This window comes from Sprattus sprattus, assembly GCF_963457725.1.
Source record: "Sprattus sprattus genome assembly, chromosome: 12".
In the NCBI taxonomy this organism is placed as follows: Eukaryota; Metazoa; Chordata; class Actinopteri; order Clupeiformes; family Clupeidae; genus Sprattus; species Sprattus sprattus.
Genome location: NC_137910.1, coordinates 25,325,548 through 25,347,419, shown reverse-complemented (window position 1 = coordinate 25,347,419; position 21,872 = coordinate 25,325,548). Strand labels below are relative to the sequence as shown.

At 44.3% G+C, this 21,872-nt stretch overlaps 2 protein-coding genes across 2 annotated transcripts; one reads left to right on the top strand and one right to left on the bottom strand.

Annotated features, from left to right (window-relative positions):
• Positions 1-11,256: 11,256 nt before the first annotated feature.
• On the top strand, positions 11,257-12,611 carry nanp (N-acetylneuraminic acid phosphatase). The gene is made up of 2 exons (XM_080848654.1): positions 11,257-11,386; positions 11,891-12,611. Exons 1-2 carry the CDS (start codon positions 11,297-11,299, stop codon positions 12,530-12,532), a joined length of 732 nt encoding a protein of 243 aa, XP_080704780.1. The 5' UTR covers positions 11,257-11,296; the 3' UTR covers positions 12,533-12,611.
• On the bottom strand, positions 12,605-21,484 carry polr1b (RNA polymerase I subunit B). The gene is made up of 15 exons (XM_080848653.1): positions 21,337-21,484; positions 20,881-21,048; positions 20,566-20,712; positions 20,329-20,461; positions 20,016-20,152; positions 19,511-19,734; positions 19,133-19,304; positions 18,866-19,037; positions 17,162-17,443; positions 16,438-16,571; positions 15,695-15,865; positions 15,335-15,491; positions 14,566-14,762; positions 14,047-14,297; positions 12,605-13,823 (listed from the first exon to the last, which is right to left on the bottom strand). The coding sequence occupies exons 2-15, from the start codon at positions 20,968-20,970 to the stop codon at positions 12,941-12,943; spliced, it is 3,150 nt and encodes a 1,049-aa protein (XP_080704779.1). The 5' UTR covers positions 20,971-21,048; positions 21,337-21,484; the 3' UTR covers positions 12,605-12,940.
• Between the last annotated feature and the right edge of the window lie 388 nt (positions 21,485-21,872).

Sequence of the window (21,872 nt, the reverse complement as noted above, 5' to 3'; positions counted from 1 at the left end):
CGAAGGATTGGCTTACACGTGTGTAGCCTACGTCTGTTTTCTGTGGATCTCACGCTCATTTCAGGAAATGTCTTAGGCAAAATGTAGGATGGTTTTTACGCAACGTTTTATAAATGAGGCCCAAAATCATACTCTTTTTTCACCCTATCCACACCCGGCCTCCCTAAATCCCCAAATGTCTTTACTGCTCCAGATCTGGGGGGGGGGGGGGTATCTTGAGCCAATCTTAGTGTTTGATCGGAATTCCTGTGAGTATAAGAGAACACAGAGGGAGAAATATGCAGTAGACCGGCAAGGAAAGAGATCTAGAATGGCAAACTACTTAACTTTACACCAATATTTGTGAAAAATGCCCTTACAACCAGCATAGCTGACTTTCCTTTTTTTTCTGATGGTTGAGGTGTCATGTTGTCTGAGCGTTGAGTGCTGAAGCCCATGGGCCTACTTGTCTGAACGCATGCCCTCATACACTCATCTCCTCATACTTAACACTCCGCAAGCACAGTGACGTCACCGCGATGACCCCCCCTTCCCCTTTCTATAAGTACCGCTGGGCTACATGCTCCCAACCCTTTCAGAGATTTAGGTCTCATTGAGCTAGCCAATAGTTATCTGGTGAGTCAGGACACAATTAATGCCTTGGACGTGAGCCACTTCATGACACACCTAGCGTCTGTATTCCCTTAGGACATGCTTCCCAACAGTTTGATCATTGGAAGAAAATGATCAGTCTCTGCTGGGGACGTGACAGCTTCTGTTCATGTAAACCACTGAGAGACTCAGCCTCCGTCTGGTCAATGAGATTGTTTGACACTTTGATACTTGAGAATGTTTGTGGTGCTCCTGTAATATTAATATTTATTTTTATTTTTAGATGGCACAGGCACATCCGGGGACACCCATGACTACGCTAGTGTAACAGAAATACAAGTCAAGTAAAGTAAAGATACTCCCAAAAATACTTAAGAATATGTATTATTACTTTGTTACATTACACCAATGTATACCAGTCACATCTATGATCAACGGTAATGCCTATGATCAACATAATATTCATGTCTGTCAAGCTGTATTATTTTCCTTCTATTTTTCTCTTCCCTTGTTAGCTATCATGGTTAATCAGCCATTGCATAACATATTGACATAGTGCTGGACGTTCTTCCCAGAGATAAATGGCTTTTGTTTGTGTGTGTACGTGCTTGTTGCCAGTCCGCAGACTTACACCCTCACCGCGCACCCTTTATGTATGCCTTATCCTATACATTCTCAGTACTCTGATAAAATCTGGAATGTGTATGGGCACATCACATATACGCCCCTTGTGCCAGTGTAAAGGAGGGAAATTGTCTCACAACAAGAGCTCGCATTACCTCATTGGGACTCATTTTGGATTCACCAAAGGAACAGTGTAGACACTGAGGTGAGAAAAAAAAAGCTGCACTCAGATGCTCCTGCCATGATTGCCCCGTTCCACGCGACTGCTGGTCCCAGCAAACCACTGTCAGTTTCGCCTTGCATGCAATCATTTTATTCTTGGCATGGCTTCAATGCAATTTGCCCCTCAAGCTGACACTTAACAACAAACAAGCCCAGAAAAGACACAGTTTACTCCATCAGTACTTGTTGGCTTGGATTGACTTTGTGAAACAAGCACAAATGGCTCCTCATCTGTTAAGGGGGAGACTTTTTTTAATCAGCTGTCTGTGGTTTCCTGCATGGCTGCACAGGTGTTATCTAATATTTTGGAACATCGTGTGACGGGGGGTCAGTGGAGTTTGTGGTGTATGTGTGTGTGTGTGTGTGTGTGTGTGTGTGTGTGTGTGTGTGTGTGTGTGTGTGTGTGTGTGTGTGTGTGTGTGTGTGTGTGTGTGTGTGTGGTGTTCCAAGAACAGAGATAGCGTGTGACTGCTCCCCTGACCACCCACAGAGATAAAGGAAGAAGAAGTGCTGTCCGTCTTCAACCTATATGCAAAGTCAAGATCTAATGGAAGAAGACAAACAGAACTTCCATTCCAGCTGGGCGGTAAAACCCACAACCTGGATTTGTAAGCTTAGATGTATATGTGGGAAAGACGCAGTGCTTGTTTTAAGCACTTACAGTGTTTTTTCTTAAGTTTGGTCTTCATTTATCTTAGGAATGCATCCCCCCTTGGGGAGAGATGATTGTTTTTGTTAGCTGCAAGTATAGTTACCGCTGCACACCATTTCCTGATTCTCAGTTAACAGAACAACATGTAGACAGAGGTAGATGACATTAGAAATGTTTACAAAGGGCTTGGCATGCAATGGGTAGCATTGGTATGTATGAGAAATACTTCTGCGATCTGCCCTGGCGGTACGCTGTATGAGACTACTCTGTGTCGACAACATTTTTGCGTGTGAACTCTTGGCACCTGGCCAGGTGTGATGGCACGCAAGACGCCCGAGTGCAGCTTACATAATGAGAAGGAACTGAGCAGTGGGTAAAGGTAAATATGAGCCTCACATGTGGGGATGTAATGATACTGGAGCACTTCCTTTGCGTGACACACCTGTCTTTTGGCTTTCGGGCAATAATCAGTCCCAAGTGGTAATGAGGAAAAAGCCCAGAGACCCTGACACCCCGACGCACAACAAGCTTCCAATTTGTATGGAGATGTTCAGGGTGGATTCCTCAGCAAAGTAGCGTCCACTAAATAGAACTCGTATGGACAACCAGTGGAACTGAATCTGCACGTCTGATCAAAGAATAATGAGTAGAATCCTTCAAATGTAAATATGTATTTGTTCTAATGAAGAGACACATATTTCAGTTCAGTTCTGTGAAAGCGGCAGGCCTGGTTGCAATAGTGACTGGGCAGGTGTGTTCCTAGAAAAAGGAGGAGACAGGAAATGGAGCAATCACTACCCTGCTGTTGACAGAAACATTACAGGAAGAACAATATTGCAAGCTTACTCAAGGTATCACCACTGTCAGTTGGTTTGCACGCTATCCATGTTTGTTGCGTGATTAGAAATAACGTTAGTACATGCACTCAAACAGAGCGAACAGCATATTTATATCATCTTTACAATCATTCTTTTCCAAATTTGTTAAGAATTGTTGCGTACAGCATATTTTTTAAATGGTTAGTAAGCAGTATGGGAACTGTATACAAACAATGTAAAAAATAGGACGATGTGTAATTAAAGTTTGATGGAAAATGGACCAGATACCCATTTATCCACAGGTGAAATAAACCACATGAAGGGAGAAGAAAGGCTGGAAACTTTAAATTATCTTTTTTTAAATCACAAATGCTTCAGCTGAAGACTCTTTACCAAGCTACATCCTGCAGGACAATTATGCGGTTGCCAAATATTTCTTTGTTCTCAGGGCATGTTTCTTAAGCAGAATCTCACTCAAATGATGAGTTTAAATGTTTATGCAAGTCACGTTGGGTTTTATTAACTTTCTCTTTAAATCAAAACGAACAAGCGTGTGCTCAAGCTAATAGTACAGAATTTAAAGTGGACACAGATCATGGAAACAAAACATCTTACTACAGGAAACAAGACACTGGAAAACTTTACACATGTGAACTAAGAGGCTTCCCAGTCTTAACCCCGTAGAGCTACATATAGACACGGCAAAGACATGCTGGAAAAACTAAGGCAGGGTCAGGGAGAGAGAAGGGTGTGCCCATCCCAGGCCTAAACCAGACCTCTGGGGTGATCAGAGAGAAATCCGTGGTTTTACAGCGGTTTCCTCTAATGTCACGTTACATTTGGGTAAAGTCGTCTTTCCACCCGGCCCTTGTGGAAAAGGAATAGACTGAAGACATTTTCCATATATGACCTACTACTTCTTCCCTACACTTTTATGGGACACCTTGTCAGATTTCTGCTGAAATGCCTCTTCTGAAAGGCCATGGTGATGTTCAGCTAAAGGCCTACATTTTCTTTAAACTATGAACCATCATGAAACCTCAACCAAACCTGTCAGTTCCAATTCTAATGAAGGATAGAGGATAATGCTTTCAAGGAATTTGAATTTGAATGTCAAAATTTGGAACGTTTGTAATACGTGGATGCCCCCTAGTGGTTAAATGACCAAATCATCCGTAGGGTGACAGAGGAGTTGAAGGCAGATAATGTTTCACACTGTGTCACAGAAGCAATGAGGGAAGAGAGAGAGGGAGATACTGGGGGATGTATGCTGGACAAGCAAAGAAAGATGGAAGAATGAACAGCACAGAAATTAAGGGACTGTTTCAGAAGGAAAATATGTCTACGGAGGGATGGAGGGAGAGATTAGATATCGGAGAGACAGTGGCAGTGGTAGTGAAGAGAAAGCATGATCATAGAGAGAAGTAGGAAAGAGAGGATGTGACTTCAACAGAAACAGAAAAAAGTGATGACAGCGATATCAAGATCGGCTCAAAGAAGACACCAAAAGAATAAAGCACGTCACATATCAGTGGATAAGTGATACTTTTTCCTTTCTATTTTAACTCATAATTTTGTTTACAGAGAGAAGAGCAAGGGAGACAGAGAGATATGGGCAATTGTATTCACTAAACTACCACCCCTGCATGCTTTATTCTTCTTTTCAAGTGTATACAGTGACAACCACACGTACATAAGGAGCTCTTCAACCAATTTCTTTAAGTGTGACTTAAAATTGAATTCATATGCATATGCAAGAATATTTGATTCTGAAACCAGGAAATCATCAGGCAATTAGAAACCAGGATACTGTCTGCCAATCGGAATCCACTGTGCTAATCCACCATTTAGAAACCAAGATATGCCAACCCACGAGGAGCCAGGAAATCAACAGCCAATTAGAACTAGAATATGCATTTCCTGAAGGAAATATCAGTGCATGCAATGCAAAAGTTAAGAATTTAAAATACATTTCCTGAAGGAAGTACCTGTACCAATACCAGTGCCAAAGGAAGCCGTTGTGTTGTGTGATGTGAGTTTAGTGGAATGTGACACCTCCCCACAGGACTTGTGAATCCGTTCCCCTCAATGCATGATGCATGAAATAAAATACAATAACACTGGAGTTTTAGCTCAACTGGTGCTTTGTGCCCAAATTTCACCAGCTCAATATTTAAATGTTGGTTGAGAGTACAAAATTGGCTGAGCCATTCACCAAAGAGTAGAGAATGGTTTCAATGATGATGAAAAGGGAGTGCTTCAGCAACATGGCTGCACTTGAAGAAGCCAGCACTTTCGCAAATAGATGTATTTGATCAGAGAGGGCACTGATTTATTGAATTGTTTTATTTTCAGTGAACAACGAAGGTTATGTTTCTTGAGGGAACATTTTTGGGTTGTGGTTTGGCCAATATTAGCCATGCACTCCACATTGACCGCATCCATCGCATTCATTGCATTCATTGCATTCATTGCATTCACTGGATCCATCGCAACCAGCACATTCATTGCATTCACTGCATCCATAGCATTCACCGCATTCATGCCTGGCTTACACTGTTGCGTTGCGATGCGTTGATCCAACAGAGATTTTATAGTGAGATTGACAGGTCCCCCTCAGACGTATTATCCAGTTACAATTACGGGTTTTTTACAGTATATTTCTTGGTAACTTTAAAAAAAGCAAAAAAAGTCAAACAACTTTTATGTACAAATACGACCATCTATTCTACAGAGTTTGGTCCGCCATCTTTTTTTTTATTATTGCTTTGCAACACCCACCAACCTAAAGGGAACTATAGGCCTATATGTACACTGTTAGCAGGAGCACTACTTACACACAGCAGGAGTCCAACAGTGCAACAACAGAAAAGTAGACGAGACGAGTTTTACTCTTCAGCCTCAAGGCGTATTTATTTTATAGTGGATAACTAAACGGCTCTTCCAGCCTTCATGTTGGGAGCGGGCCAAGAGAATGATCAAGTCCAGAACATTCATATTTATAGGGGGCATGACATCACAATCATATCACATCTCTAATCAAACTGATGACACCCCCTTGCGGTGTGGAACAGATATTATACAATACAGAATACATCACAGTCAATCATACATACTTATGTCAACACTCCCACTTATGAGTGACTTGTATCCTGTACAGCTTTTAACAATCAGAATAAACAAATACAGAATTAAATCAAAAACATTTTTATAATTCATCAGATGCTTACACCAAACATGACTCCTGAAAATTTCCTCAGTTTAACCTTTGAGACAGGCTTGGTCATAGCATCTGCTACCATCTCATCTGTTGGACAATAAACAAGTGTCATCTTCCCATCTTTAATGGTTGACCTTATGAAGTGATACTTGATGTCAACATGTTTGCACCTTTGTCTGCACACAGGGTTCTTCACAAGTGCAATAGTGCCCTGGTTATCCTCATGAACAACAGTTGGAACATATTCATAGGAATCCATACCCTTCAGTAATTGCTCTAGATAGATACACTCCTGTATCGTTAGAGCTAAAGCCATGTATTCGGCTTCACATGTAGATAACGCTACTGTGGGTTGCTTTTTACTCTTCCATGATACCAGTGAGCTGTCACTGCTCATGCTCACACAGTAGCCAGACGTGCTCCGTCTGTCGCTGGTGTCTGCACCCCAATCTGCATCACTGTATGCCCAAAGGCCTAAACCATCGCTGCTTTTCTTAAAAGTCAGCTGCTTGTCAGTAGTACCTTTAAGATAACGCAGTGCATGTTTGACTGTCACCCAGTTTTCCTCTGTGGGGTTTGCAAAATGTTGTGATAACTTGCTTACCACAAAACATAGATCAGGTCTCGTACAAGTAGCTAAGTAGATGAGACTACCTACAGCTTCCCTGTATTTCCTTACATCAGTCATCTTTGGTGCATCGTCAGTGTAATCAACCTTTTGTTCACATGGTGTGTCACGTGTTCTGCACTCCTGCATATCAAATCGTTTGAGAATCTTCTCAGTATACCTCTGTTGTGACATGGTTACACAATCGTCAGTCTGACTGAAGTCTATGCCTAGAAAGTGTTTCAGCCTGCCTAGGTCCTTCATCTTAAACCTGGTGGAAAGCATTGCCTTCACCTGCTCTAGACTTATTGTGTTGCTTGCTGCGATGATGAGATCATCCACCCAAATGACAATAATCACCTTCCCTCCCTGCGTTGACTCTTTTGTGTACACACAATGATCTGCTGGGTTCTGTGTAAAGTTGTCATTTACCAAGCATTTGTGTAACATTTCATTCCAGTTACGTCCCGACTGTTTCAAACCATAAATTGACTTCTGTAATTTACACACTAGATCGGTTTCCCCTTTTTCATAACCTTCAGGTTGTTCCATGTAAATGTCTCGGTCAATGGGTGCGTGTAGATAAGCCGTCTTTACATCCATTTGGTGTAGTACCAAGTTCTCTTGTGCTGCCTTTTGCATGACTACACGCACACTGGTCATATTTGCCGTGGGGGAGAATGTCTCACCATAATCTATCCCCTCTCTCTGGCTATACCCCTTCGCCACAAATCTGGCCTTGTACTGCTCACACCCATCACCACCCTCCTTAATTGAGTATACCCACCTACCTCCCACTGTCTTTCTGCCCTCTGGCAATTTGGTCAGGGTAAAGGTCTGGTTCTCCTCTAATGACTGTATCTCCTCGTCCATTGCCCTCTCCCATTTACCTGCTTGTGATGATGTCATAGCCTGCTTAAAGGTCAGTGGCACACCACACACTGCTCGGTAGCAATAGTCAACACTGGTGAGTGTGCTATCATCATCACCACTATCATCCTCAGTAGCATAATCACAGAGATAACTTGGGGGCTTACGCTCTCTAGTGGGGTACCTCCCACTGCTTGAGGCCTGTGGCGTCACCCTGTGGTGCTCCTCGCCATCATCCTCTGGGGATTGTGGACTGTCAGTCTGTACGTCTGTGCTCTGAGCACTGGGCTGTGGTGCGTCGGTCTTGTCACTATTTACAATGGGGTCAAGTCCTAAGTCCTGAGTCTGAGTCTCGCTGTCACATGTAGTCTTAGTGATAAACTTGACCAGTCTGTGCTTCTGCACTTTACCTTTGGTGGGGTAGTAAACTAGATAGGCTGGGCTGTCTTTGTCGTGCCCTACGAAAATACCCTTCTCACACCTGGGATCTAGTTTACCCTTGTCTTGTATGTACGCATAACACTCTGACCCGAATTTGTGCATGTTGGCTAGATCACACTTCTTCCCTGTCAGTGCTGTGTATGGTGTTGTGCCAATGTGCTTGTTAAAGCATCGGTTTCTTGTGTATGCTGCTTCCTGAACGGCGTAATGCCATAGACTCTTAGGTAAGTTGCTGTCAATGAGCTTACACCTTGCCATCTCAAAGAGAGTGCGCCCTTCCCTCTCAGCTATCCCACTCTGGTGTGGGGAGTAAGGACAGGACGTCCCATGTCTTATCTTGTTCTTTCGCAGGAGCGTCTTAAACTCTCTGCTTGTGAACTCGGTCCCGTTGTCTGACCGGATGCATTTCACACTGCCATAAGGCGCTATGTCAGCCAAGAACTTTTCAGTAGCCAGTACGGCATCACTCTTTGCTTTGAGGAAGTATGTGAATACTACTCCTGTGCACACATCTGTGAAAGATTGCATGTACCTGTAACCCTCGATTGAACCATTGGTCACTGGACCAGCTAGATCAGTGTTTACTAACTCCAGTGGTGTTTTCACCTTTTCTGTTGCATTTCTGTTTCTCGTCCGAGTAAACTTCCCCTCTATGCACACATGACATTCCTTTTCAGGCTTACACTTTGCACCCTTAATGTGCATGCCTAGGGTTACATCCTGCAGTTTCAGTATGTCATCATAGTTACAATGCCCCATAATTTCATGCCAGGTTTGAATATCATGGCTAACATTGCACACATCATTGTCATCACACTTGGTTTGCAAGTAGTACATTCTGTCACACACTTGAATGCTAAACCATGCACCATCAGGCGCCACAAGAACATTGTTACCTTCCTCGAAGAGTACCTTGGCACCGTGTGCAGTGGCACACTTCACGGAGAAGAGTTCTTGTGGGAACGAAGGGATGTACAGGGCGTTCTTGAGAGTCACTGTACATGTTCGTCCGTCGCTGTCGGTGAGACACACCTGTGCGTCTCCTCTGCCTTCCGCCAACCCGAACGTCCGCCTCCCGTCGGCCAGCTCCATGCTGTGGCTCTCCGGCTTGAATGTGCTGTCAAAGGACTTGAACCGGCTCCTGTCGTTCAGCATGTGTGATGTCGCGCCAGTGTCAACGATCAGCCCTTGTCCCTCAATCTGCCGCTGCTGCGCTGGCTTGCAGGTGTCCTCGGTCTCTGCCCGGAATGTGAAGTCGACTCTCGCGGGTCCCCGCGCCTCGATCCGTCCACCATTCGCTGCCCGACCACCGCTGCTGCCGCCGCTTCTGCTACCACCGCCGCTGCCGTTGCCACCGCCGCTGCTGCTGCTGCCACCACCGCCGTGATCTTCAGCGCGAGCACACCTGGACCTTTGTGCACGCTTTTTCCTGCAGGCGTTGTCGCTGTGGCTTGTGCTTTTGCAGGAACCGCACCAAACTTTTCTTGTGCACTCATCTTTTCGATGTCCCCTTTCACCGCACCGCCAACACGCCATCTCTGTCGAAGATCCGCTGTTCTTTTTCTTCAGTGCTGCGCGAGCCTTCAGCACCCTTTCTCCCGCCATCTCGGCTACTGGCTCAGCATCCTCCGACGCCTCGAAGTTTCGCAGCTTAGCCTTGAATTCCGCCAGTTTCATCTCCGCTGAACCGTGGGTTACCATCAGCGTAAGCGGCTTGTAGTTCTCTGGAAGTCCCCGCATAATCATAGCCATCATCAACCCCTCACTCGGTGCCTCGCCTGCACCTCTGAGCACTGTGAAGATCTGCTCTGCCCGGATAATGTACTCCGTCACAGTCTCTGTGTCCGCTTTCTTCAGCGAGGTTAACGTTATGTATAACGAAACAATCCGTGGCCTACCTTTGCCAATGTAGTGCTCTCTCAACACTTGCAGACTCTCGCGTCCATTATTTTTACAGTCTCTGAATATCAGTCCCAAACTCACGTTATCCAGCAATGGCGCCAACGAACAGTAAGCATCAGCATTCAGCTCCTCATCCTTGGCTCGTTCCTCAGCCGTCAGCGGTTCGCCAGGCTCGTTCAGAATAGTCTCTTTTAACCCGACACGGTGCATACAACACAGCATCCGTTCTTCCCAGAGCTCATATTCTTCGGCCCTACCGTCAAACATTGGCCACTTTGCCTTTTGATGTGCCATTCTCCTCAGCTTTGTAAGCTTCCCGGTTTTACCGCGCTAACTAGCTAACACACTTTTAGCTGACTAGCTAACGTTCGCTGCCACTTTCCGTTGTTGCAACTATCGTCGTCGTTACTGGGCCCATAACCTGTTAGCAGGAGCACTACTTACACACAGCAGGAGTCCAACAGTGCAACAACAGAAAAGTAGACGAGACGAGTTTTACTCTTCAGCCTCAAGGCGTATTTATTTTATAGTGGATAACTAAACTGCTCTTCCAGCCTTCATGTTGGGAGCGGGCCAAGAGAATGATCAAGTCCAGAACATTCATATTTATAGGGGGCATGACATCACAATCATATCACATCTCTAATCAAACTGATGACACCCCCTTGCAGTGTGGAACAGATATTATACAATACAGAATACATCACAGTCAATCATACATACTTATGTCAACAACATACACGAATGTTCACGAGTCCGTCAAAGCAACTGCGTGACCACGCAATAACGGAGTCGTAGAAGAATATCTCAACCTTAAAACAGAGACAGGAAGGATTGGATGTTAAGTGTCAAATTAGTCTGAAAAAGACTGCTTGGTTGCAACTAGTCTATGGCGAACTTATAACACACTGCCACAGTGCATTATGTAGGCTAGTTTTTTATTTAAATAAACAAAATCATAGTAGAGCCATTTTGAATACATTTGCGTTCTGCCTTTTGATAATTGCTTTGAAACAATTGCAATAGCATGTAAGATACAATGTGCAGGGAAATTGTTAAACAGTCTTTTATCATTTTGACAACCCAAACTACATATTGTGCTCCAGCTTTAGCTTTTCATGACTTTAATTGATTTTACCTGTCATTAACTCATCGTTCAAAGTTGTTTTCCACAAAGGCAATTTAACAGCTCTTACGGAAGCCTACTTGGGTTGCTGCTATGTAACGTATGATTTTAAAAACTGCATTACCCAGCATTCAACGTTGAATTTCTATCACGTGTTTTTGTGGGAACAACATCCGTAGCAGAGGGTTCCTCAATGAATGAGAATCTCCGTCTTTGAAACAGCATGGAGAAAAGTCGTGTCAAAGTTATATTGTTTGATTTGGACAATACGCTGATTGATACGGCAGGAGCGGGAAGGGTTGCCATTCAAAAGGTATGTTGCGCTTACATTACAATGTATCCGTACTGTAGGCTATTGTTGGTTGTTTGATGGATGATGCAGGTGAGCGCATTAACACAACTTTCTGTCTGAGCCTGCTTAATTTACTATCTCCTTGACAGCTTTGAAAGGCTACTAAGTAATTTGTTCCAATCAGAATCATATCGTCTTTTGTATATGAAGGAATCATCGATTATAAACGAATTCGAACATTTTAAAAACACACGTTGAGGGGTGGCGAATGAAAAGACTAGGGTTATGATTCCGTTCAAACATTACTTCAGCAAATTATACTAACCATGTGCCCTTAAGGCTTCGTAGCTTAAATATTTCTCTTCCTTAAGAACATACGAAGTGGATAGTTCAGTCTGTCCGTCTACAGTAAGCTAATTTTACCAGTTAGGGCCTACATTTAAATGTAATTTGAACTGTAAGTGGGACCAGCTGACTCATTACCAATTTCGATGGTACTTTTACCATTTTGTTCTGTCTCTCTAGGTGTGTGACTTCATGAAAGCGTCTCTAGGCCACGAGGACAGCATTAGTGAAATCTGCCAGAGGTTTGCGCACAAACTCCTTCACGAGTCGTTCGATGCTTCCAGTGGCAGAAGTATTGATGATGTTCGCATTGATCACTGGCAACAAGCTATTCGAGAGTCGGAAGGAGTTGATCGAGGTAGATCACTAGCTGCCGAGTGCTACCGTCATTGGAAAAGTACGCGTTTACAGCTGCTGACCTTCGCCCCCCCTGTGCGCACCATGCTGGAGGAACTCAGGAAAACACACAGGCTGCTGTTGCTGACCAACGGAGAGTCGCAGACTCAACGCGAGAAGATTCAAGCTGTTGGGTCGGCAGCAGAACTCTTCAGTGCTTTGGTAGTAGGAGGAGAACATCCTGAGGAGAAGCCAGCAGGCTCCATCTTCACATACTGCTTCCGCCTACTGAATGTCCAGCCCCATGACTGCATTATGGTGGGGGATTCTCTGAGCACAGACATCCAAGGGGGGTTCCATGCTGGGGTCCGTGCCACAGTGTGGGTTAACCCTAGTGGGCAAGCACTCTCGGAAGGCTCGGTCAGACCGGACTACACAATTGCAACGGTGTTGGACTTACCTGGTGTCCTTGCTGCCCTCAAATGACGTTTGATAAAATGTGGTCAGACATAAGAACAAAGAAATGACCAAAGTAGAATTCCTTTTTTTTATGTTTTAATACATCAAGCTGGAAACGTTTGCAATATTGCGCATGTCATGGTCTTGTTCTGATGAGTAATAATGTGTTGTTGAGTGTGTGGTAACACTGAAACTTAATAAAGTTAATAAAGAAATGATTACCTTATTACATTGATCTTAAAGATATAAATCAATTGCCTTTACAATTTTATGATCCATGGGGTATTTGGAAGTGACGATTCGGTCACCATATAGTAACTGGCATACATTACACTTTTTAATAGTCACACAACAACGGACATCAACACTTGGTTAGCCCCATTCTGCCTTAGGTTAAAAAAAAAAAGAACACAATGGACAACCACCTCTGGCTCTCTACTTTACGTCAAGCTTGATTTTGATGTTCATGGCTGCCAATTCTGCCACAAAGTAGCGGAAAACGTAAGGCACAGCAATTGTGTCGATGGCGTCACTTTTGCCACACAGAGTGCATACAGTCCTGCGGCATCGTGTGGCTGACCAAGATGGTGGCGGCTTCTCCAGTAGTGGCGACAACAGGCTGCCACAGTCCATACACACCTGCGCGACCGAACGGTCCGAGCAGTTGAAGAGGCGGTCGTGCAGCAAGAAGGACGAGCCGTGGGCCAGCAACGCGTCCCGCTCCATCTCTCCGAAGCGGATGCCGCCCTGGATGTTCCTGCCACCTACTGGCTGCTGGGTGACTTTGTCGCGCGCGCCTGTGGTCCGCACCTGGAACTTGTCTGAGACCATGTGACGCAGGCGCTGGTAGTACACCACGCCCACAAAGATGTCGGCCTCCAGCTCCAGGCCGCTGATGCCGCTGTAGAGCCTTTCGGTGCCATAGTAGTTGTAGCCAGCAGCACGTAGAGAGTCGCCGAAGTAGCCGAGGGCCGAATGCTCCTCCGAGAAGTTGAAGGGCGTGGCGTCATGGCAGAGGCCGTGGAGCGCCGCCGATTTCCCCGCCATGCTCTCGATGAGCATGCCGATGGTCATGCGGGAGGGGAAGCCGTGTGGGTTGAACAGGATGTCGGGAGTCATGCCGCTCTCGCTGAAGGGCATGTCCTCGGTCGGCCACAGGCGGCTCAAGATGCCTTTCTGGCCGTGCCGGCTGGCAAACTTGTCGCCGATGGTGGGGTTGCGAGGAACACGTACCGTGATGCACACACGCTTGAAGCGGCCCGTACCCACGTCGTTACTGCACACTTTGATGTTGTCCACTACACAGCTTTCCTGACTCCTGGTGAACCAAAGAAAATGGTAAATCAGGGAGGGGGATCCTTCGGCCAAGTCCTGTGCTAAAATCAAAACAATCATGGGCTATTTGAGATGTGATACTATGCAGATGGAACAACAATACAATAAAGGCAATATCTAGTTATTTAGACTTTATCCCAGTCAAATCCTGACAAACGTATACTGTTAACAAGAAACGTACAAACTATTTTCAGAAGGTAGCTTACTTGTAGTAGGTCACAGAACCCTTGCCAGTGTTGAGGTTAATATGACTGTAGAAAGGATCTCCATAGTGTAGTGTGGCGCCGATATGTGGTAGCCCATCAGCATCTAGGTGGTTCATGACCTTGGTGTCTCCTGTCTGAACCCCAAACACCACACCATCCTCACCCTTCACCTTCTCAGAGAGGTCCACCAACTCGGTCTTGTACACAGAGCCATGGGCGAAGCCCCTCTCCCATGACGACTTGTTCACAATCTGAGACGACCACAGAAGAAGTAAGCATGTGAACAGCTCAATATGATCTGACAGGAAGCTATACTCTACCACACAGGCTCACAAGTCCCCAAAATTGAAAATATCCTTAAATCAGACCTCCACATTAAGACCTAATTTCACTGTCTGACTAACATACTCTGCTGTCTTGCATCCCACCAATCTGTAAAATTAGAACTATAAATGACATATTGACCCACAGCTTCAGCAGAACTGGGTTTACACTCAAGGTAACTATAAATACACTCACCATAGCGTCCTCCATGTCGTAACCTGTATAGGAGATCACGGCCACAATGGCGTTGGTACCGATGGGATAGTTGTCCATGTTGTAATGATCATACATGACTGGTCGTACCAGCGGACTCTGGGGGGTCTGCAGACGGTAGAGTTTGTTGTCTGAGCGTTCTTTATATGAATGCAGAGGGAATCCCATGGTCTGTTTGCCTGGATGTAAAGGATAGGTACGTTTCAAAACAAGTTCTCTAAAGGCAGACACTCTATTTTAAGATACAGCTACAAGCACCGGTGAGGGGACCAATCAGTCCAGCAGGCCAGAGTTGCCGTGGAAACTTCTTTTGATAAAACCTAGTATGGTGACAACATCAATTAGCCTGGCCCGCAGATTTCCATTGACTGTTAAATATGAATGCTTTCGATATTCATATGATAACTTTTGAGACTTCGTATGAAGATCATCTGTACCAATGTAGGGAAAGCTGCTAGAAATGTATCAAAAGCTTTTTTTTGCGTGGAACTCTTGCATGTAAAAATGTACCTCCAACAAAACAATATGCACAACTTTTTACCATGACAGTTCTGGTGGCTGCCATAAACTCCCATGACAGAAGATAGTATGATGATTATGATGATAAATTATAACACTGGTACATCTGACACTGGTACATGTTTCTGGGACTCTGGTTGTGGTCTGGGTAAGGGATGGAGTCTTACCCATCTGACACTGGTACATGTTTCTGGGACTCTGATTGTGGTCTGAGTAAGGGTTGAAGTCTTACCCATCTGACACTGGTACATGTTTCTGGGACTCTGGTTGTGGTCTGAGTAAGGGATGAAGTTGGCCACCACACTCAGCATGCTGTGAGGGAACAGTTCTTGGTGTGTCGTGACCCCTACTTCAATCTCATCCCCAAATATGCCCACATTGATGAAGAGCTTAGGGAACAAAAAATAAACATATGCATTACTTAAAAATGACGTGAAGCAGGGGATACATCTCGATCAAATGTATAAACATATTTGAACCACCCTTATAAATACGTTGCTGTTTAACAAAAAGTCAAAAACATTTAAGAGGCCACAAATTCTTGTCTACACCTTGGGGTTCGGCTGATTCAAAGCCATACAAGACTCTCTACCTGCTCAAAGGGCCCAATGAGTTCCTGCTTGCCCAGGGCAAGGTTACGCACAGGCCGCACCATACGGCAGGGCGTGGTGAAGAGGAAGAGGCCAGGGTACATGCTGGCCTTGCCTGTCTGAGGAACCAGGACAATCTCAGTCCAGGCAGGTACTCGCTTCTCCTTCAACACCTGTAAGGGCAGGTCAACACAGGTTAATGTTTGCCTCTACTCTACGATAAGTAACAGGGTTTCTTCAAAGGTTGATGGATGTTGAAATGCATGTCACCCTGTCCTTGCGGTGAATGTTTAAAAATATTTTAAGACCGTCATTTACAGAGAAGCAAAGTTCAGGATTTCAGAATGTTACAGAATAACCAACTTGTGAAAGCATTACATATATCTAAATATTAAAATCTACAGAACAGTCAGTGTAGTGTCTCACCAGTGTCCCAGTCCCACTGGTAGTACCCCAGACAATTCAAATAATCAAACATGGGTAATAAAGCTGTTAAGTCAGGTAATAAACCTGACTTAACTGAAAATGAAGGTAGTATGTTTACTTCTCATGTACAGAGAAGCATAGATGCAGAAGTCAAAGACGTATACACCAATTCTACAGAATAACCAACTTGTGAAAGCATTTCACCCATTTAAAAAAAATCTAAATGAACAATTTACAGACAATTCAAAGGATCACATCTACTGACTGCAGTACGCTGTTTAGTTGACAGCCTGCTGATACCCCTGAGGAACGCACTCACCTTGAACCTGCGGAGGGACTCTGCCAAAGCAGGTGCCAGTTCCTTCTCCACCCAGCCCACAAAGGCTCCGTCTAGGAGCACAGGGTAGCAATCCGAATATGGCTGACTAGGGGTGGCATCTACTGGTGTCACTCCTTCACATCGCGCACAAACACACACAAAAAATGAGACATGAGCCTTGGTTAATTAAAGAAACAGACACTGATAACACACACTGATCATTAACCCACAGACTCAGTTAGGAATTTAATATTATAATATATAATTGAATAATATAAAAGGCATTTGTAATTTAAATTGAGATAAAAAGATGTTATAAAAATGGTGTTCTCTTTCAAGCATTCGCTTCGGTTATCTCACCATGAGACACGCCCCCTCACAGGTTCCCCATAAGCCATATTCCACTATGCCAGCCATTACTGGCCGGCCATCTGGCATATGAATCGGGGAAGAGGTCTGACTCAAGTCAGATGGCCGGCCATATGATGGCTCAGAATGATACACCTCACTCTTGTCATCAGAGAACCGGGATTACAAAAGTAACCCGAAGATATGAGATGAGTTAGCAAGCATTTAATTCATTTTACTTCAATTAAATTAGGTTTAGCTCAGCAGTGTAGGTTTCAACTTAATACCATCAAGTACATCAGTGAACCAGATGCATCAGTGTGTGCAGATGACCTTTGACCCTGTGTGTGTGTGTGTGTGTGTGTGACTGACTGACCGAGAGAGCAGAGCAGGGCGGGGAGCGTGGTGGTGGAGAGGGCAGGGGCCACGATCTCACAGTGGGCGGTCATGTGGTTCATCAGGCCACAGGGCTCGCCGTCAGGCGTGTGCACGGGGCACAGGAAGCCCCAGGATTCGGGCAGCAGCCGACGCACCGACGTGGTCCTCATCTTGGCGAAGGCAGCACCTCTGTGCACGCAGCGGAAATGCGACAGGTAGCGCACGAAGTTCAGCTTGTCGGCCACCACGCACAGGCCTGTACTCTGGAGCATTCCCAGGCCTGGACCAGAGGACAGGGAGGATTAGCAACATTTAGCAACATCTTTCATCCAAACACTACAATATGGTCATATAACAGAAATCAAATTGTTTTTCTTTGGCAGGAAAGATTTGCAGGCGCCAACCAAAACAATGTTGATGGAGATAATTTCCAAACACTGTTAATGACTAAAGAATATAACCATCAAGTGCCTTTATTATTATTAATTACCTTGTATGAATCGTGTACTTATGTAGGCAGGAACATGGCTTTTCTGTGTTTCTGCGTGTGTGTTACTTAGAATATTAGGTGCCACTTAGTCTTCCTATCTACAAGAGCTTGTTTATACCAGAGGTGATAAGCTTCTTCCGACCTTGCAAAACTTCCATCCTTGCCTCGGACATCAGAGATCCACCACGTGGTTATCCCTACTGAACGCTAAACTTCTGTCTATATAAACCTTGTGCGATGTGTTTGTCACTGCTTCACTTTCAGCCTTGTGCTGGGAGTGAGCCCGATTGCAATTGTTGTCTGTTAAATAAATATACTTACATGCAGTAAGTCCTGAGGTAACTAGGGTGAATTTTCACCTATCAAATGTCACTCCCCAATTCTGATTTATCTATCTGGCAAACAAATATTACATTCCCTTTATTGGAAGAGTGGCACAGTATGCGTGCATATTTCCATAAGCAAGGATGACGGAACAAACCTGTGTTGCAATGCAATGAATCTATCTCAGATATCCTGAAAGTTACATCTTAATATCGTCTCATTACATTTGTAATTTCTTCGGATGCATTTCGTTTGAAGGGATTGCTCAGCAATGCTATTGGTCAGCTTTAAAGTAAAAGTATGCAACAATTATACTTCAAGATTAGGGTTAGGATAAGCAGTTTTACCTTAAAATAACAGCTTGAAAAAGATTGGGGCGCTACAATGACTTGAGAATCGCCATTGCCATACCAGGGTCCGTAGGCATATTACTGCTTAATGTAGGTTTGCCTGAAGCCGCCCAGCTTCCTACTGCCTGCCGAACTAGTAAGTAGCTTATTTGCCATCTTGCCCTGCCTTGTGTTGCACTTGCTTGATGTTTGACTGTTAGGACAGTTGTTGACTAACTAGTTTGTCATAATGTCAAAGTCAGAACATTTCAAGAGATTTTGTTAGTTTTAGCCGCTAGCATATCGTTAGCGAATAGCAATTGATCCGGAATGCTACTTTAACCAAACTGATTAACATTTGGTCTGGCTCTGCCCACTTAGTACCTCTTACCTCAACATGTCTTCTTTACTAAAAAGAACTGCTTAAATTCATCTTATGCTAAAACACATGGAAAACTGAGGAAAAAAAAGACTGAAACACTTAGAGATAGACTGTAGAAAACATGACACGTCTCTAAATACTTGTCAGTAAACATGCTTTTTTATCAGAACTCCATACCCGTCTTTGAATGGAGGTTTCCCGTGGCCAGAAGGTACTCAAAAGGCTTGGTGAGGTCTGTGCCCATGTTGAACATCTTCATCAAGGCCTCGGATGAGAGGTCAACTGGCAGCCTGTGGCCTCTTTTGTCCATGGCAATTTTCACTGAAAATAGCCAGGCAGTCAATCTCTCCTGAATTGATAATAAAATACACAGAATAGAAGGTGAGTGCTATTCCTTCGCTGGGACCCAATAACTCAGAGTGAACGTGATTTGGTTGCACAGACCTTGAGGAACATGAGGTAGAGCTGGCCTGGAGTGATGACCTCCTGACACATTATACTGTCGGGGTTCTCTTCCATGCATCCTTCTTTGGCGAAGACAAACAACTTCCGGGTCATCAGGCAAAGCTGGTAAAATTTCTCCACGTCTGACTTCAAGTGGATGCACAGACACTCACTGTTGGGTAAAGGGAGAACAGAGGTAAGCCTCCTTAACCTTGAAGCTCTTACATGTACGATCCATCAATTGATCAAATGAATGCCTGGTGGAAAAGTCCAAATTTCACTACTACTACCACACAATCGACACGACAACATTTTAGCCGTCATTTTCAAAATTAAATACAGGTGTCCTTTACAACTGGACTTGATTTGAATGCTCACTCTAGTAAGTAGTGGGCACACTGCTCGTGGGTGTACCACTCCGGTAGGCTCATCTTGACCCGGAAGCGTTCGCCCAGATAGCGGAGCACCTTCTCCTTGGTGGTGCAGCCCTTCTCCATGACCACGCGCAGCATCTGGGAGACGCAGCTCTTGTAGAAGGAGTTATCCTCCAAGCCCTTGATCAACTCCTGATAGATCTGGAAGTCTGAGAAGTCCACCAGAGCCTTGAAAAGAACACAACATGGTGGTTTTTAAAAGAGATCAATCAAGAAAAAAAAGCCTCTTCACCTACAAAGATGTGGAAGTAATGAACAAGGTTTAACATTCTGATGCCTTTCATCCCTGACAAATGTTGACATTCTGATGCCTTTGACCGCTGACAAACCTACAATTGTCTGTCACTCAGACTTAACAAATTCAATCTAACTTATTCCATAGGTAAAGTGAGAACTGTTGTTGATGTAAACAAAAGTAGTAATACAAAGTTGACAGAACATATAGTTACCTTCAGTGCAAAACCCAGGGGAATGAAAAAGAGCTCTTTCTGAAAGATGAAGTTCAGCATCACTGTTCCGTTGTCTAGATAATGTAAGTTCATGTTGATGGCTGTATGCTCCTCTTTCACACAGTGCATTGAAATACCTGAGATGGAAAGAGCTGTGCATAAGAGTCTGGAAAACCATCAGAACTAAAAGCAAAGATTCACCTTAAAGGTCACCATAAAATGAACCCACATTACATTATGTAAGTGGGTGCACTGGTCTTTCAGCTTCTGACAGCTTCTATTAGATCCCTATTGCAGTGCCTCCAGCACATACCGTACTGTGTGTATCCCTGGCCTCGACTCTTCCACTTGGGTCGTGACATGGCTATTGGGTAGTTCCTCCTTTGCATGATGAGAATACGGATGACCTTCTCGATGCCGTTCACAACAAAATACCCGCCCATTTCCTGAGAAATCATTGATCAATTATTCACTGCAAAGTCAACTACTCCAGTAAGTCCATACCACCTCATTGTTTCAAGAAATTGAAAATGAGGATACATTTCCATACCTCTGCCTCTTCATGGTGGCCAATGAGTTCCTTTGGTGAAAGCCCATACAGGTTACACAACTTAGACTTCACCATAATAGGCACAACGCCTAGTGACTGCTTGATGATGCCTTTTGGAACGCCATTTACTGACCAGCTAACATCAGCCTGTAAATGCAGAAGGGCAGGCACACATCTGTCATCACAAGTGATACAAAACACAGCTTTCACTTACTAGACAAACATATAGTAATGCCTGTCATCCCGATCACTGAATAATAACTGCTACTTAATGAAGCTATAAACAAGAAGTCCAAACTACACAGTCGAACATACCACAAGCCTCCCTCGATAGGTGCAGCGCCTGCCTCGACACTCCGCCGGGAAGACTCGCGTGTCTTTGCAGATGCTTCCTTTACTTGCCATTGGATTCTGTATGGATGCTTCCACGAATGCCAAAGCAATCCTATCATTCCTGAATGTAAACTCCAAAGGTGGGATGGCCTGAGGATAGAATACTGATGAGAAACACACACAAAAAGGACCTATACAACTTCAGTTTTAACATTAAAGTTCAAACCTTCACTAATTGTATTGACTTTACTTAGTTTGTTTTTCCTTGACGTTAGCCCACTGCTTCCCTACAGTAATCACCAACTCAACCTCTCCAAGCTGTTTACCTATTTACCTACTTACCTATATTGCAATGAAAGAAAACTCTGCTTAAATTAACTTTTCATTAGTTAAGCTACGCTAGTAAGGTAGAGAAAGCGTGAGCCAAGTTAACATTACCTGTAAAGCCCGGCTCAGTCCATCGGTGACCGCATGATCAAACGACTCTAAGTGTGCTTTTACGAGGTCCTGTACTGCAGCATGTTGTTGTTCTTTGGGGACACCAAAACCCGGTTCGGTTAAGTTTTTTAAACTTGGCGCAGAGGATAAATTACTCCACTTTGTGGAGTAATCCATGCTTGCTTTTGGATTCACGTGCGCATGAAAGCCAGCAGGAAGTTGGTTTCTTCTCGTCAGTATTAGTGAAGTTTGACAGATCACTTTCGCCCCCAACTGGTATGGAGTATAAGAAGCAAAATCACGGGCTATACCTCTAGCCAAGTGACACAAAATTACACTATTAAGTGTACTTATATTCACCTATTGCAAGTCTGCAACTAAATATAAACATTATGACCGATCAGCTAGATACAGTGCTGTTCTTGTTTACAGTCCAGTGATTTTATCCAACTGCTTCTTTTAGAAATAAAGTCAGTCCAAAACATTTATACTCCTCATGATGGAGTTGGGGCAAAGTGAAGAAATGATGCTGAAAC